We start from the raw sequence: 19,365 nt of genomic DNA, 5'->3' as shown, positions 1-19,365 counted from the left end.
TGGGAAGAAAAACAGAAAAAGAATGTTCAGATTTCAAATCAAATATGACAAAAAGTTGAAAAAATGGGAAAGTAAGACTGATTTAACATTTTAAAGTTCTTTCCTTATGAATTTATTTTCACAGCATGAGATAGGCACATTTCTAGGTACATTTCTGGGTACCTAAAAAACCTGTAAAATTCAGCCCACAGTGAGATACAAATTCAGCAGGGTAACTGTGAGAATAAAACAAAGAAATGAGCATGTGTCTTTCTCAATTTTTCCTGTGAAGGACTCTTTCTCAAGACTTATTCTTAGGCAACTTGTTTCCCTCAGAAAGCACGTAGTGAGTATTGCAGCCTAGATTCCCTCTTATGCCACAAACATGAAAAAAAAGAGAAGAAACTGCACAGCTTTTTATTTGTCTATAAATAGGTGGGAAGTTACAAATTTCATATAAAATGCCACAATTTGGAAAAAAGGAAGATCAAAATCTCAGTCCAAACCATCATTAATGTGAGACTATTGTTTACATAATTCACAGTTTTGTGCTGGACAGAGGCATAGTGACATCCACCTGACGCATCCTAAAACCCCCAAAGAGAGAGGGTGGTGGAGTCTTTCACACCAAAGGATGCTCAAAACTACATGTGAAAGAAAAACCCACCTATTTTCATATCCACACACTGCTTTAATGCTTAAAAACAGCAAGCAAACTCAGCACTTTTGTTATGTGAAAAACACAGCTTTTATTTGTTTTCCACCTATTCTGTGTAAATGTGATGTAGTGAGTGGGCTAGGGGCATCGAGAGAAAAGAATCTTCTGACAGAACTGCACCCTCTGCTAGATGTGATTAATACAGCTAGCCAAACACCAGAGCTGAAAGATGATCTAATAAACATGACCTAATATTCTGCATGCATTCAGGTATTTCTGGGTAACATTAAAGGACGGGAAATCAATAAGGCTTAGTCAGAATCTGGGCATTAATCCCAGGATAATCAATACCACATTGTTAATGAGCTATTGTTATTTTTGTCCAAAGAAGAGATGCACTTTGTTGGTATTTTTTAAAATCCCCTTGTATTTTTGTTTATTTTTGGGTAACTAAATGCCCTCTGAAACTTTGGTCCATATCAAGTAGGAGAAACCACACAGATTGTCCTGTCCCAGCCCAATCTCATTTCTTCATTGATCAGGCCTCATGCCCTGTAAAGTACCACCTCTCTCCCTGGCATGTGCTTGTGCAAATAGACTCTGCTTTTATTAAATCTCCTCCTTATTACAGACACCCCTAAGACACACTGCTCCTCTGAGTCCTGGAACAGAATAGACAGAAATAGAAAAGTCTACCACAAACTTATTAATTTTTTAAACAAGCAAATCAATAATGCACTTATATGACCTGCAGAGGCACTTCAATCCAAAAAATAACTTTGGTTTCAAAGCTCAAAAAAAATATCAATCAAGAAATTAGTGAAAAATATAGAAAAGAAAAATACTTCTCTCCACCACTTAACAGAGGACAGATATAGAAATACAGCAAAGTCAATCAAAGTCAGTGTTGCAAATTACTGCTGTAAATTCATGTAAACAGAATTCCTCTCCCCCAGTTTCTAGGATGCTTGCAGAGCTTGGATCAACAACGTAAAATAAAGATTGAGAATTTCAGTAGACGCAACTGCTAGCTCTATGCACAAAACAATGAAAAAATCAAGAGACAGTCACATACATTTGCAATGCTTTTCCTATATTAGAACAACAAAAAGTACAACCTGAAAGGTCTATTCTATTCACTGTGGGTCAGAATAGAGTTTGAACTGGATTGAAATATTTTTACATTATCACAATGCAAAATACATAAAGTAATATTCTTAAATATCCCCATATGATTTTCTGATTATACTAGAGTTCTAAACTTATAAAATCACACATTTAGTATTATATGTAATAGCTGCAAGTCAAGAATGTTAGGAAGTAGACCTTTTTAAACCTTGAGGTCCAGCTGTGTGTTTCCTGAACAGTGTTTGGTGAGGGGAAAGTAGGCTGGGGTCAGCCTGTGTCCTCAGTTGGCCTCTACAGGTTCTGAGAGAAGGAGATTTCTCATTCTCCTTCTACCGTAGGCAAATAGAAATGGAAAAAATGGTTTGAATTCATCAGCATTATAGACACTGAGCTACAGAAATGCCTTCAATGAGATCATGGCGATTCCCTCTTACTTTTTCCTTATTGTAACTAAGAAAGTTTTCTAAATGGACTGCTATTGATAATTATTGCAATACGAAGTAACGCTTTCCTTAACTTTTTATCAACTAAATTTTAGATTTTAGGCTCATCTAATTCTAGTTGCAGCTAATAAAAATTTCTACAGCTGAAAAATTTACACTGCCCTACACCCTGAGTGTTTTAACTGCCATGTTAAGTCTGGTTTATGGAATTTGCACCAACAACTGGATACTGCTTCTGTACAGCAATGCTATTGTGACTCTACAATATTTGTAATAACAGCTCATACTTTTGCAGCATTCCACATATTTTTGTGGTTTTCTAAACTGAATAATTTGACATTCTATTTAAGTGTACTTGCCAGATGCAGCTCAGGTGTAGTATGATGCAGGCTGGGGCACCCACTGTGACTTGGATTTTCTGTAACAGGGTGAAAACATTTATACAGTATGCAGGACAACAGTATGCAGAAGAATTTTGCAGAGAGGCTGTGTGAGCACAATCCTAACGGCCTCCATTCTCTGTCCCTGTAATTCCCCTTGGAAACTGTGGCTGCAACACATGAAAGTCAACAGGTTTCCTAATGATCCTGTTATTGTCTGGGATAGCCAACGTCACCACAGTCCCAAAGCTGACATGGACTTGATACACAAAAAGAGTGGCAACCAAAACTTGATGGAAACTTCCCACGCTTTTGGAAATGTCGGAATGAAACCCCCATGACAAAATGCTACTCTGCTGTTTTTGTTCTTAATCAGCTGTTATCGCTCACACACAATTAATGCAAATATAAGTCTCAGCAAACATTTGCATAGTTTTTATAATTAGACGTCTAGCAAACAGGCCTATCTATTCTGGCTGTTTTTTACTTCCATTTTTTAGAAGCTTCCCTTCAAGCATTATTTACAGCTGCTAAACTGATATCTAGAACCTCATGGCTTACAAAACACAAATGGTTTCCTCAGTCTTGAAAGATTCTTCAAAGAACTCAAAATGCAGTAATTCTACCATATATTTTGAAATTCCTTAGAGTTTTGGCTCACAGATTCTGGTTGAAAGATTGAACCAACTGTAAATTCCTCCAATTAAGAAATATCATACAACTCCATGCTTATGTTTGTCCTTGCAATACTTATACCATGATTTGCTATTTCCAGTTTTATTGTCTTCTCAAGAGGCATCTCATTCCAGTGGAAAAGCATTTTTTTTCACTTTTAAAATAGAAAAAATTATTTTGATATTAGGAAAATGCAAATCAGGAACCACAGAAACGAAGTATTTTGAGTTGGGCATAAAACCATCAGTTTTTAAGATCATAGGTTTTGGAACTTTAGTTTGTGGAACTGGAACACAAATATTTTTGGAAAAGTTTCTAAAATAAATTTTAAAAACAGTCAGCAGTTCAGACCTGAAAGCCACTCATTTAACAATTCATTCTTGTATAAAGTGTTCGTAAGTTCTATTTTTCAGTTTAAAAGTACATGCAAAAGCTCCTAAAGCAAAATTAAGGAAATATAGTTACCTAAATGCAAAGAAAAAATACTTTAATTCACTTGCTTTAGGCAGTAAATACACTCTTTCATCCCCAGAAACTAATCAGAAGTAGCTTCTCAGTTGTAACTGAGGCCCATGCAAATCTCACAGAGTTCAACAAAGCAAAGTGCAACATTCTGCACCTTGGTCAGGGCTAAGGCAAGCACAATTTCAGGCTTGGCAGAGAATGGAATGAGAGCAGCCCTAAGGGGAAGGTCTTGAGGGGTTTTCTGGATAAGCAGCTAAACATGACCTTCTCATATGTTCCTGCAGCCCAGGACACAGATGGCTCCCTGGGCTGCATCGAGGGAAGTATGGCCAGCAGGTCAAAGGAGGTGATTCTCATCCTGTACTCTATTCTCCTCTGTTGTAACCCCAGCTGAAGTACTGGTTCCAGCTCTGAGATTCTCAATATAAGGACATGGACCTACTGGACTGGGTCCAAAGGAGGCCACAAAGATGCTCAGAGGGTGGAGAAGACAGACTGTGAGAGTTGAGGTTGCTCATCATGGAGAAGCATCTGGAGAGAGCTTAGAGCCCTTTCCAGTAACCAAAGGGGCTACAAAAGAGCTGAAGAGGCACTTCAGACAAGAAGATGGAGTGATAGGACAAGGAGGAATAGCTTCAAACTGACAGAAAGTAGCTTGAGACTGAGTATTAAGATGAAATTTTTAACTGTGGGGGTGGTGAGGCACTGGAACAGGTTGTGCAGAAAAGCTGTGGATGCCCCATCCCTGGAAGTGTTCAAGGCCATACTGGATGGGGCTCAGAGCAACCTGGTCAAATGAGATGTGTCCCTGCACGGGGTTGAACTAGATGGTCTTTGGGTTTGCAACCCAAACCACACTGCGATTTGATGACTTTGGGATGACAATGTATTTTTGTCTTCGTTCATACATGTTGCAAAACATACTAATTGATCTTCATTTCTGGTAAGAATGGACATTTTGTCCTAATTGATCATTGTCACTCAGAAATATATTAATAGTAATTAATTAATAGTATTAATAGAAACTCATCATATATTAATAGTATAAATTAGAGTAGTTATATTTTAGTACATTCTAGTGGTCTCAGTTCTAAACTACCATTGATGATATGAAACAGAAGAAAGGATATAAGAGAAGAAGACATATTACCTTTTCCTCCAGATTTTACTGGGATGATGTTACTTGAGAAGGCACAGCAGATAAATCTTACATATATTTTTCCCGTAATATGTTGGCTAAAACTGCTAAACCCCTTGTTTAATCAGTTTGTCCTCAAATTAAAGCATTTACAAAGTTTTCCTGGTGTTTCCTTAATGAGTTATTAATCTAAGAAGTTTAACATGGGGTCTGATCATGTTCAAACTCAATTTAATAGCAATTCTTCAACAGATGTAAAAATGGAAAAAGTAGACACTCAGAAGAAAGCAATTTTCAGTGAAATAGATGTTTCTGTCAGAGCTCTCTGTCCATATACTTTGGCTAAAAGATATTGCCTTCACTGAAATAGTTGTAATCACATAGGAGAACATCGCATGCAGTTCATGAACACAAGCAACACCATAGTGATCTGCATTGCTACGCCTTAACTTCAAGCCATCTATGTTACAAAAAAAGGTAGGCTTCAAGGACAAACCTTAAAATCAAAGAACTGTGCCATAACATGTAAAAAAAAAATTTATTAGAGGTGTACATAAAGTCTAGACAGACCCAAAATTAGATTTAGGAAATTTTCTAATGGTGTCTTTAAAAAATTCTAATAATCTGCTTTTTTCTCAGCTCTCAGAAGCACAAGACAAACACTTCCTGAAGAAGAACAATTTCAAAAAGCGTGCTTTCTCTATTACCCAACAGGGTTATATACCTACATTGAGACACCTTTTATTTTGCAAATATAATAAATCTGCAAATGAAATAAGAGTCCTATTTAATATTGATTACCCTGCACCCCAGAGAACAAGTCTTTTCAATGAATTCTTTGTAAACAGAAGATCTTTTAATTTGTTTTTCCTGAGAGCAAACCAAAGATTTGGAATGCTGGATAGACTCACAAGGCAAATTATCTCCTGTGTTTTAAATGACATCCTTCTATATATAAATCATTACCAGAGCAATGCATGTAAGATATTGTACATGCATTACACTTCTAGGTTAAAATATTACTTCAGTTAAGACAACCATAGAAAAAAAATGCAAATTTTAAATCATACAATCACTTTTTGCCTAATATTCTTATATGCCAGTTTGCAAAAATGCCAGCTACTGAATGAAATGCTATCCAACGAATGTAACAAAACAGAACAGGGATAAATAACTCACTTGAAGACCTTTAAAGAATTCCGAGCTCTCATGCTGCGCTGTTCATTCAGAATTATTGAAGCTCACAGTTTTGTCAGTTTGCAATGCAGACAACATGCTACCCAAAACAGTCAGCACATCAGGAGTTAACACATCACCTATATGATGCAAACCAGTTCTACCCCTCAACACTTTCACAGCTCTTCCTTATCTCTTCAGTTTGAGCATCTTAGATATTTCTTGTAGTTACATGAACCACGTGAGAATCAAAAATCTACATATCATCACTTCACCATTATCTTAGTTTCATAAATTTCGCAAAGGAAACAGACTGAGTATTGTCCTGCATCCCAAAGCAGACTGTGTGAAAAACCCACCCATAATCCAAGAATTATGAATACAGTTCTCTTTTTTGTTTCAAGGTTAAAAATACAAATATATCTAAAAAGTGCAAATATTTGTCAAACGAGGACCATATACAACACTGTTTATTAATAATCTCCTATTTAAAGTTGTGCGTTAATATGCTAGAAGAGTAAATAATCTAACAAAATCAGTGAATCACCCCACATAGCTATTATTTTTCTCATTTTAACATATTTACATGGTAAATTCTATCGACTCCACTAGCTCAAGTCTCTGAAAAATTTTAATTCACTCACTTTAGGCAGTAAATACACTCTTTTTAACAACACAGAGAGAAGAAAAAAGGTAAATATTGGTCACATTCCACTACAGTCAAACTTTCAGTCTTTCTCTTGTGGAAAACAGCACACACTGCTGCATTTTCATCACATCTATAACTCCTAAGAGGGGAAAAGCTTAGAGAGCTCTAAAGAGCTCTGCAGAGTCCACTATTCTATTGTAAAGTCTGGCTATGACTGCCACATGCACACAACCAGTGCTAGAGGAAATCGGTCTTCAAGGAGCTTCACTGTGAAAACTTTACACTCAAAACCACAGATCAGTAAGAGAAGTACATAACAGGAAAATAAAAGACACTCTTTGGCATGAATTCTTTGTTCACATTAATACAGGAAATTGTTTACACTTGAGAAATTAAAGGTTTTAGAAAAGGAATCAGGACATGTTGGCCGCTTACAAGAAGTTACTAGATGGCTTCCAGATAGGTTAAACTGCTGTGACAAAGCTGAAAGGTTGTATGATTATATTAAAAGATGAACTATACCATGATGTTATTTAATGAAACAAAAAACGCTGTCGTTAAAACACATTTGGAAGGGCAATAAATCCTGTGCTAGAAGTTTCCAGTCCTATATGGCATGCTTCGCAAGAAATCATAGTTGTTTTAAAAAACAAAACAAAAAACCAACGCCACCGGCTAGAAGACCACATGCTAAAAGTTACAAAGTTACCTTACTTGATCTTTTCCAACTCTTCCTCATTAGCATTGTCTGAAAATAAAATAGAGCATTTTTATTACCTTTTCTCTGCAATACAGAAAAGGAGGCCAACAGTCTCAAACAGGGCAATTCACATTTAACCACCCCAACAACTGAAGCAGCAACATGTACATTCCAGCAACAGATACACAAAAGACTGAAATAAATCCAGACAAGTAGCAGCCCTGTGCATACCCAGGCATACTTTTCTGGGTGGTATGGGTGTCTAATTTCTGGAGACAATGCATCACATAAACTTGTTAGAAAGAAAAGACAGAAAGAACTAGATTAAAAAATGAAAATAAATAATTATGTCATGATAGATAGTGATTTCAATTCTGACTGATAATTGAATATTTATTTATTATTTCATAATAATACAGTACTCCAACCTTTTTGAATACTACTGTATACCTTACTCACAGGTACAGCCATAAAAGAGAAAATCAGCATGATGGTCTTTTGATGACACAAATCCATTACAAAATCCTTAAAGTTATCACTGCTTGCTCATTTCACAGCAGCAGAAATAGTTCTTTGGTTTGATAATAACATAATGAAATAGAAAAAAATAGTTATATCTTCACTCTTTGAAAAAGCCAAATCTCAGTTTTCCTCCCATTATCTAAACAATCTGTAAAACCTTGGCACTTCTAGGAGCCAAAGTACACACAACAGATTCCTAATCATTAAATAAAGAGACATTCTGGTCAAGTAGGTTGTGGAAGGTTTATTTGTAAACACAACTGCTGCTTAAAGCATTTCTGTGGAAATGCAAAGAAATTATTTTATACAACTTAATAAAGTTTAGCAGCCTCTTACTGACACTGAGTAAGAATAAATCAAAGGCCATTAATTTCTATTGAAACCTTCACCATGGAAAAACATAATTACAATTTTTTATTAAGCATTTAAAAAATACTTGCTTTTTCAGATAATGGAAATAAATTTTGAAACTAAAATATTTTCCTTGCTAAGTAATTAGCAAGGAAATATTTTGGTGAAAAAATTCAAATGATAGAAAATGTATAGGGGGTTTTATTTCTGAAATACCCAGAGATTTTTTAAATAGACATAGATTTTTGTGGGAAGAAAAATAACTAGCCGCTGAGGAAACTTTTTTAATTGCTATGGACCGTTAAGTCCTAAGCGCACTGCAGTAAGTTAATAATTGTCGCACTGTGCCTTTGGAAAATATACTAAATGTTTTATTAAGCTAGAGAATGCCATTTACCTCATTTTTCTAGAAAGGCGTGTAAGAATTTGACAGCTTGAGGCTCATGGTAGGCCCTGAAGAAAATCTGAGTCCCTGAGTCCTGTTCAACACAGCACTGCTCCTCCCTTCCTTGTCTTTTCTGAATCCTACGCAGCTATAGGTCAGAGCACAAACTCAGCTTCAGACCAGGCTGTGAGCAAGGAACAGAGGAAGTCCTGACAGATTAACTATACAGGTTTAGATTAGATACTAAGAAGGAATTCTTCACTATGACGGTAGAGAGGCACTGGAATTTGTCAGCCAAGGAAGTTGTGGCTCCCCCATTCCTGCAAGTGTTCCAGGCCAGGTTGGATGGGGCCCTGAGCAACCTGATCTAGAGGAAGAGGTTGAGCGGAACTAAATGATCTTTAAGGTCCCTTCCAAACCAAACCACCCTATGACTCTTTCAACTGAGGAGCTCAGAAAGGTACAACCATCCTTACTGAGTAAATGGCATCATTAGCAGCTAAAGCAGGATAAGCTGAAGCCATAATAACCATCCTTAAAAGCCAATAAAATAAATATATAGCCTGGGGATGATTTACATGGAACTTATTAATCTGAAAATATTCCATGCCCTCAGTCTATTGCTGGAGTTTTTCTCTATTATGTTAATGTCCCTCTGGCAAATAAATAAATAAATAATGCAACACATGATTTAAGACAGCAAGCAAACTGACAGAACATTAGTGTTAATAGTTTTATATGAAGCAAAAAAAACTAAGCATCATTTGAGACAGATTGTTTTAGGAAAAAAAACAATGCCTTAAACCTTAATCTCAATAAATAACAATATTCAAGTAAAACTCATATGTTCCCTTTTTTTCAATTTTCTTTGTTTGTTAGGTTGCTGGCAGTGATGAACTGCTGTCCCCAGTCACTGCTGGTCCCCAGGCAATGCTTCTTATCAAGCTACCGACTCTGTCCTTTCCTATAGCTGAAAACTGCCTGTTAAATCCCAGACAGGGAACAGCCGTGGTAGTGAAGAAATGGGTGACATGCAGCTCTGCAGAACTTGCTTACTGCAGGTGGGATCTGTCTACTGAATGCTGATGGAAAAAGAGCCAGAAAAACTCACATGCATTGTGGCACCCATGACTACAACACCAAACAGAATGTCCAGGAAGTCGGTACACATGCATGAAATCACAAGAGCACACTGTCATACACAGCACCACATGTATCCAAAAGGAAATAATAAACACTGTCAGAATTAAAGTAATAAAACAAGCTTTGTTGGAGTAGGTCTAAGAAAAAAAATCAATTGCAACTTTTGACTTTTTTAAACTGGTCATCAAAATGACAAATTAATGAAAAATACAGAAAGTACATCATAATCACATTATTTTTATCAATAGAGTTAAAATTAACAGATCTTTAGAGCTGACATGTTTTAACATTTTTATATACACATACTTCTCTCATATTTATTTGTTTTATGTCTTTTTAGTTTGCACTGATTAGCTAAGCTATCTGTTCTCCCAAACAGTAAAACTGAAATGAGGCATTAATGTAAAGGACAAGTAGCGCTAAACAATACAAAGCAAACACAAATTAATTATTCAAACTACTGCTACTTCAACTTACTGCATTAGGCTGGAAATAGATTAAACTTCCCTTGAACACTAAAAAATGTCTAATTTTTATAGTAACATAGAAATAATTCATTAATTAATTTTGATTCATGGTTTATGTTTTTTTTATAAATCACAACAAATCAATTGCCTTTACATGTCAAAAATCAAAAGAACAGGCCTTCTAATAACTTTAGATATGCTATCCTTCTATTTATGTACATAGTTTGAAGAGAGATTACAAGATTATTACTTTAAACATTCACATTTTAATGCCTTTAGGACAAGCACCAGGTAGCAAATGGCAAAGATACAGACAAGATTTTCTAGAAATTTTGTTTTATCTACCTATACTCTTACAATAGTATTCAATAACTGCAGGCTATTTCTGCATTTTGTTCAAATAAAATGTACCATAAAAATAAAATAATGTGTCCTTATTTATAAAACCAGTTTACTGAATCTCTTTATGACTGAAATTATGTCCACTATCTTGTACTGAAAAAACACAATTGTAAACTACTTAAGCATTGCTTTTCACAGTTCATTAGGACTCAAAGATAAATAATCCTCTTTCCTAGTCAGTGTAACATAGTTTTACATACAGTTATATGATTGTATATTTAAGTTAATATTCTTAATTGATATCTGAATCCCAAAATATAATGTTTTTATCTGAGGAAGTGGGGCTTTCCAGTTGTAACTCTCAAGATCATCTCATCAGTCAGTACACACAAAATCTGAATTTCATCAGAATCTTTTTCAGAAAGATAAGGGAAAAAATGCTCCTGTGTGGACCAGATATCTCTATAATTTCTTTTCAAGCCTCAAGTCTTCATCCAAAACAATCTATTACTGTGTCAAATTGGCTGCATATTTTTAAACTCACTTGTGATAATAACCTCTCTCACAGACGTGTGGCAATATAAAACTAGGCCCCTGAATTTGTCTCATTTAATTTCAAACTTGCACTTGGAGTATCTTATCCTCCAGAAGCATCAATATTTCTTAGGCAGTGTGAGAGGATGTATTTTCCAGTAACATACAGCTACATAATTTTGAAACACCAATAAAATGCTTTGTGAGACCTGTCCTCCAACAACACATCCTCAGAAGACTTTTCCTTTACCTGCACATCAGTGCATGACCTCCAAAACAGCCTCGCTGCAGTTCAGGCAGTGAAAGGATCTCTTTGGAAAGTATAATCCACATCAAAAAGTTACCAAACAACACATCACAAACAAAGTCTTGTTTTAAAGAGCTCAATTTGAAATATGAGACCTGCCCAAAACACAGGATCAAAACACCATGTGGTTTCTGTGGCAGCATGGGAAATCGAACACTTCTTGTTTTAAAGCTGTTCTATTTTTGTATTTCCCTTGTGGTCTTAATAAACACTCATTTTAAACATATGGAATTATAATAAGTGCAATTTAAGTACTTCCAGGCAATTTCTGTAATCTTCAGCTTTACAATTTAACACCATTTATGTATGACAACACACACCTCACGTAAAGTGGTGAAGTATTACCCTAATTACATAATTACTTGCAACTCTCAATTGCAAGCAATATAAGAGTTATCACCTGATAACCTAAGCAAAATAAAACCTATTCAGGAGAAAATTAATATTTGAAATGTATGCTATATAGGGATATCAAACCAACAGGATTTAAGGAAATTTGCAATGACAGGAAAACATTACACATGATGTGAAGAGACAGTGTATCTGTGTCTTCCATGCATCAGTCATTTATGCATACTTAAAAGTGCCCAGGTTTTTATTTATATATTTCAAGGATACTCAAATTACTACCTGTATAGAAATATCCAAGTAGAAGGGGAACATCAATCATTCAAGCAGCATGCTACACAGACTGGGAATGTGGGGAGTTGCTTTTAGAGCTGCTTTATATGTTGGACATTTTCAAGAGTAGACAAGAACTAGTCTTAATCCTCTAACATAACATTTGAAAATATATTGACCTCCATCCCTTTCATTTCAATAAAAATACCATCATTATTACAAAACCTTTCAAAACTAGCCAAAGATGACAGTTCAACTGGAGTGATAGATTTTGTAATATATTTGTTCCTTCAACAGTAAATAAAAGCTAATAAATAATTAAGCACAGGTAGTAACAGAAAAAAGCTAATTGAGTCTTGAACTATTAAACCCTTAACACATTAAACACACAGCAATTACATATTAATTTTGTAGGTCATCTTCCCTGCATTGTGACAAAATTCTCTGATTTTATTGCAACTTCACCAGAAATGCTCTATGATCCATATCTTGGGAAGACTGGTTTCCAATAAATATTAAACTACAGATTAGGCATTTGATTCTTAATTGGAATCTTGGGCATTTTCAGACTGAAGTTCTATATAATAGTTTGAATGGGAAGAAAATCTGGTGACTTGAGTTAAATTAAAAAATCTAATAGTGAAATGTGTAATAACATAAACCAAATTCTTCATCCTATTGTAACCGGTCAGTTGGATATCAAAAAATTTGTTAACCAGAAACGCTACAGTCTCCCAATACTTTCAACATTCAGTTGCTAATTTATGAACACCCATATGAAAAACATGTTACACTGTAGTGACTTCATTTCACTTTCTCACCTCTAAACTCCTGGAACACTTGGTAAACTAGCAGAAAACAGGAGGCAGCCCAGTAGCTACCCTCTCTGTATGATGAAGAAAGGAAACCTGTGCTGTCCACATAATGTTATGTCACATAAAAATACAGCGTTTCTGGGTTGCATGATTGAGGATTACGGCAGGATAGTGTCACAGAAACTTGGAAAAACAGGGCAAGTACCACCTGACTCCAACTGGACTGGTCTTATCCAAATTAAAAAAAAAATCCAAAATTAAATTAACTTCTTAATTTAAGTAAAAAATACTCTTGCGGTGTAAATTTGCAAGATGGAATTCTGAGCTGCATGGACAAACATATTGCTAACAAAAAAAAGGACAATACACTCCTCATATAAGCTAGATGCCCATTACCACCATATTTCATTATTTTTATTAAATGCTAACAGAATGCCATGAGGAAAAATAATAGAGGATAAAGTAATTTCCAAAATTCTACATCTTTGCATTAGTACACACCTAGCTCCAGTAACGGACTTACTAGGCTAGTTCATACCAGCTTAGAGAAAAGTGTAAAAAAAACACTAGCAGGATCTGCCAGTAGTCCTGTGCAACAGGATGTCTCACACTGCAGCATACGGAAACATATATGTTCTTACAAAAACCATGCAGCTGACCATTACCCATGGACACTTTCATCAGAGTAATGCTTTTTCTTGGCCTCTGCTGCAAACCCCTCTCTGAGGCAAGGCAAACAGGTTCATTGTTAACGGATCCTTAGAGGTGGATAAACCAAAACAATGTTAAATAAGAAATGTAATAAAAAATTTTATTAAAATAAATGCTTTAAAACCATAACTGGTGGGGGGAAAAAAAGTGTAACATTGGAAAAGCATTTCTAGGTGTCTTAGAGTGTATGATCATCTTAAGAGTGGAAAATTCAAAAGAGAAAAAGAAAGAAGAAGAAACAATAGAAGAAAGATACCACCACCCGTGGCTTCTGCGATGCATGGGTGATCGTGGCCCATGGTTGTGATGTACAGTCCATCACAGGTCGTTATAACCCTGACTCTTCTGGTAAATGCTGCAATACCTCCTGCATAAGCTCTGGGCATCAAGAACAGTCTTCCTCCTGAAGGATTCTGAAAATTAGGCTGTGTTGCAGGTGCAGGAGAGGGTTGAGTGCATGTGTCTCTGTGTTCGAGTGCCTGGACAGAGTTTGTGAGTAAACTGAGTTTTGTGGCTGCACAGTGGTCGCTTACGGTGTGGGAAAGAGACTGGCATAAAAAATCCAACAAAACACTGGTCCAATTTCACAGGTTCCATTGCTTAGTGGAGTCTTCTCCTTTAATTGGAAACAGCATGTTTAAAGCAAAATTTAGCTGCAAGGTCCAAATGCCTCCCTACAGCGTAGCTGAGGCCAAAGGAATCCATATTATTTTACAACCTCTCATAGTAAGAATAATCTCTTCTATTTCTGCCATAGTTCTACTGTTCATGAAAAGTCATAAATGCTAGTAAATTATTGTCTTAGGTTGGAAAACGCAAGATGTGGCTGGGGGTGTGTATTCTATTACCATGTGTTAGAGGTGGGGCAGTTATCTTCTGTTAATTGGGCCACCTGTTTAACCAGGTGGGGCAGTTTTCTTTATCTCTTCCACAACCCATCCTCCCTCAGGGGAGATATCTTCTGTCCATGGGCCATTGAGTCTCACTCCATGACTGATAAAATTACATCATCCTATTGGGAGATGCTCTGCCCAGAGGGAGGAGCCAATTCGTACCTGGATATAATCTGAGATTTGGAACAATACAGGCAGCCTTTTCCCTCTGGATTCCCAGAGGAGCAGCTTTCTTTTCCACTGGACTCCCAGAAGAAGACCAGGCCCACCTACACCACCACTGGACCTTCAGAGAAAACTACACCCTTCTACAGCATCACTGCTCCAACAGAACCACATCTGTCACTCCAGGACCAGACTGCTACCAACACCCTGACCCACAGGGTGTCAGGCTGTATTCTGACTCTGTCAGTGTTGTCCTGTATTACTGCATTTTTAAAATTTTTTTCCTAATAAAGAACTGTTATTCCTACTCCCATATCTTTGCCTGAGAGCCCCCGTAATTTCAAAATTATAGTAATTCAGAAGGAGGGGGTTTGCATTTTTCATTTCAAGGGAGACTCCTGCCTTCCTTAGCAGACACCTGTCTTTTCAAACCAAGGCAATTATAATAGAGTTTGTCACAATTACGAGTATCTAGAAACCTAGAAACTATTTTCACTTACAACTATGCAGCTCAGAAAAGTAAGATGAAGGAATTACAATAAACTTAGAAAATTATACAATTTTATAATTGAAATGTAAATTCAAAAAATTGAAAAGCATCAAATAATCCTTTAACATTAGGTGCCAAAAAGCAGAAATACTACCTTTTTCAACTTTATTTTTCACATGGAATATGATTCAAATACTCTTATCTAGAAATAGCAGACTAGGTCCAAAATTCTTTAACCAATGGTTTACTGATGTTTCTCCATATTAATCACCATTATTCACCTACAACTGACTTTACCTGATCCATCTCAATCCCTTCTTATTAACTATATAAGGGAGGATTCAACTCAGGTGAAATATGCTATACTACACCAGAAACATCGCTCAGTGTTATCTAAAGAATTAGAAAAGTCAAATTAATCTCATAATTTGATATTTACTCTTGTGCTTGATGTCATCCAACCAGAGATCAATCACAGGAGTGATGACATTTATTAAAATACATAAAATTACCGCTTCTCGCTGGTCTCCTGGAGCCAGCAGGACTGACAGGAATATACTTCCCAGATCATGGTCAGGGTAATGAGGATCCTTCAGACTCAAAGTAACATCTGTTTGCCTAGGAGACAAAACCTATGCATTAACTTGGATTTCAGACTCTCCGATAATGAAATTTCTCAATCATAAGAATTGAAAGCATCTGAATTAATATGAAGCTACTTGGAAAACAGTGGCACAAATTTGCGCTATTTCTACTTAAAAGTATTTCTGCTGAATGCTTATAAAAATGACTAAATACTTTTACTCTGCATTAAGTACTGTATTACATGTGCTGAAGTAATTAAATAAAAAATGTAACAACAATGGGTCAAAAACACCAAAAAATTTCAAACATTAGGGGGTAATGCTGTGAATGAAGCTAATAAGAAATCAAGATTAAAGTGATTGTAAAGCAAACCTCTCCATAGACACTGTTAAAATGTGCATAATCAGCTAATAAATTAACATTCATAATACAATAATTTCTTAAACATAAGTGGTTTTCTTTAGTTCGTTTTATGCTGTGTAGGTTTCTGTAATTATTTTTTAGTATAATGTTTTACTTACAACTCCACAAACATGATATTATCAAATAAAAATATATAACTATTCCATAGGCTTGTTTGTGCCATACCTGTTTAATTCCAATGATGTGAGATCCAAAAATGCTGAACCAATGAAGTCATCTTGAAGTCCAAAGTCATAATCAAATACCTATGATGCACAAAAGCATTATTTGGTACTTGAAATATTTCTTTCTTTAGAGCTTTTCTGACTATGAATCATTCTTGAAACTCTTTTTCCAGAGCTGTAGCTTCATGCCTCTCTCTTGTTGAATCAGGACTACCTGAAAGTAACTTGAAACTTTCTGGCCAGAAATTCAAGTCTGAAACTGCCTGTTTATAAATCAGACTGCATCATATAGAGACACTAGTGTACATTTCGCATGTGAACGACAGCGATTTAAAAAAAAAAAGAAAAATTTTTATAAACACAGGCACTGAAAGAAGGAAGATCAAAACAATTAATAAAGCTAAGCAGAATCACTGATTTCTTATACATTGTTTCCTTTATGAATCCTGCAAAGTGGAAGCAGGAGGGTAGGATATGGTTATGGAAAGTGCTTCCACTTTTATTATAACACTTGCATCAGTATTTGAAATAATATAATTGTACATTTTGAAGGCTATGTAATTTTCAAGGGTTAGAAACATTACAATCTAAGATTAAAACTGAAGGGGTATGTGTAAGGAAACAATGACAATTAATACTTTACTAGGAGAAGTCTGTCTCTTAATTTGCTACCTAAAAGAGAGAATACTTTGATAAATTTACTGACATCCAGACATGAATCTGGCCAGTACATCAGAAGGTATTACTTGAGATGGGTTATAACTTCCTAAGTCTGAAGAAAGGAAAGCAAATAATCCAGAGGCAGTTATTGCAGGGAAAAAAAACCAAAAAAGATGGACAGCAACAAAGAAAATATACAACACAAATTTTAAAAAATGCAAAAAAAGGGAAAAGACCAATTATCAAAGTCAACTTCTAAGGTAAATTATCTTTTTTGGGTAAATATGAGGTTTTCTGAGAACATATCTTCAGCTAAGTAAGAGTGTGATGTGTTAAGGAGAAAATAGAGAATATGACAGGACTAGGTTCAAGGTCTTCAACTCTAATATAAGTACTTCTACTATTGTACTACAGAAGCTATTCCTCAACGCAAAACAGTTCATCTTCTGCAAATAAGTTAATATGGACAGGGTTAAGATAGTAGTAACAGAAATCCTTTGGACAAAAGCTACAGCACAGCTGCACAACTCCATGGGTTGGATACAAGGATGTAAGCACAAGTCTCTCACATGCATCAATCTGCCTGAGTGTTCACCCTTGCATTTTCTATATCTGTTAGTCATTCCACTGGGAAAAGAAAACATAATATGAAATCTCAGTTTATGGTGCAATGTCAAAATTGTTTACTCCCTCTCTCTCCCTCTACAAATTATCATGGTAAAAATACCAAGTAAGTATTTTTAGCTTAGTAAAACTCAATCATGTCTTAAAGTATCTGAATGAGCTATAAAACCTAAATTACTTCACACACTGTGTTTAGAGTGCAAGCATGCTAGACATACCACTTGACACACTTTCCTAGGGGAAAAAAATACACACCCTACTGCAGGGCTGATACTTGGCATAAATAAACTAGAACAGGTGGCTACATTGCAAGTCTTTGCATCTTCCTCTCTCTTTCACCTGTGCATTCCTTATGAGTCACTGAACATAATAAAGGCATGAAAATGCCATTTGAGGATTCTGTTTAGCTTTTAAGCTTTTCTAGTAACTATGTACTTTATGTGAGCAGCATGAAATGTAATATTGATTAATACCTAAGAGAGGTTTAAGTGGCATTGCTCTACAAAAAAAAAAATCTACAATTTGGCATTTCAGTTTAAAATTCTGTCATGAATTTTACATTAAGACTGATACTGATCTAAAACATCATGTAATTTCAGATCAACTAAGAGAATTATATAGGTAAGCCAAGTTTCCATGCTTCCCAAATTATTTTCAATGTATGCATGTTTTATTTTGAATCCTAGCACTACAGATTTCTAAATACATTTTTGGGAAAATAATTTTTATCTACTTTGTTTTACACAACTAAGAATCACTTTTGCATCACCATAAACTACCAGGGCCAGAAAAGCACCTTTCTCTTCTGTGGGGGCATAAAACAATCATCACGGTTTTTACGGTTTTCATCCCAATACCAACATCTAAGAAATACCAGTGGCTCTGCTGCTTATTAGTCAGGACATTGCTGGCCACTTTTTGATCTAAACTCAAGCAATCTGATATTTCAGAATAACTGGTGCCTCTAATATGACAAAATCATCCTCACCTGTGATTTACTAGGGAGAGCTAGAATGTAAAAATTGTAAGAGAAGAAAATGGCCTGAAACATAGAAGCAAACTCACTGTGTTCCACACAAACTGAAAAATTAGAAAACTTCGGAGAATCAGGTACACATCTCAATAAATTCTCAAAAACTGACCTCAGCATCGAATTGCTTTTAATGGGACAGATTATGGTTCATATCATTATTATGCAGATATTTCCATAAATGAAATGGATCATGAAATACAGTTTACTTTCTCTGTTCTTCTGCTAAAATCACACTAAAGAAATATAAAACAATTATGACCTGAAGTTAACAAAAATGCCTGTATTTGCCACTTTTAAAAATGTTGACATCATCATTCTATAGACAAAACTTAAATTATTTTCACTCTAACTAGTCTGTAGTCTTCACTATTGCACAATAAATTTTCCAGTATACAGAAAATCACAAAGCCTGAATTCTTCCAGTAATTCTTCTATTCTAATTTATCAGACATATGTAAGCTGGTGTCTTACCTTTATATACAATGGTTCTCTTAAGTTATCTATAAGAATGTAAGCCTTTTCTTCCCACACAGGATTGAGGTTCTTGTGTACTGTTTTACTTCTAAATACTTCTTTTCCTCCAAGTTTGAACTTGACATATGGATCACTTGTTCCTGGTAAAGACACATATCTATACTGTTAATTCTGTCTTTGTAATACAGAAAGGAAACGGAGACTAAATTACTTCAAACAGAGCTAAATTTCTACAGATAGTCAAATTCAAAACCACATCAGTTGA

The 19,365-nt window shown here is 35.5% G+C and overlaps 1 protein-coding gene across 1 annotated transcript in view; it reads right to left on the bottom strand.

Moving 5' to 3' along the window:
- The window catches only part of MCTP1 (multiple C2 and transmembrane domain containing 1), a 216,462-nt gene that overhangs the window by 133,486 nt on the left and 63,611 nt on the right, over positions 1–19,365 (bottom strand). The window contains exons 3-6 of the mRNA XM_063180010.1: positions 19,098–19,240; positions 16,311–16,390; positions 15,650–15,755; positions 7,401–7,439 (exon numbers count right to left, since the gene is read on the bottom strand). Of these exons, the coding sequence (XP_063036080.1) occupies positions 7,401–7,439; positions 15,650–15,755; positions 16,311–16,390; positions 19,098–19,240 (368 nt within the window). The remainder of the gene's footprint in view (positions 1–7,400; positions 7,440–15,649; positions 15,756–16,310; positions 16,391–19,097; positions 19,241–19,365) is intronic.

This window comes from Melospiza melodia, chromosome Z (assembly GCF_035770615.1).
Source record: "Melospiza melodia melodia isolate bMelMel2 chromosome Z, bMelMel2.pri, whole genome shotgun sequence".
Taxonomy (NCBI): domain Eukaryota; kingdom Metazoa; phylum Chordata; class Aves; order Passeriformes; family Passerellidae; genus Melospiza; species Melospiza melodia.
This window is presented reverse-complemented; position numbering and strand designations above follow the sequence as displayed.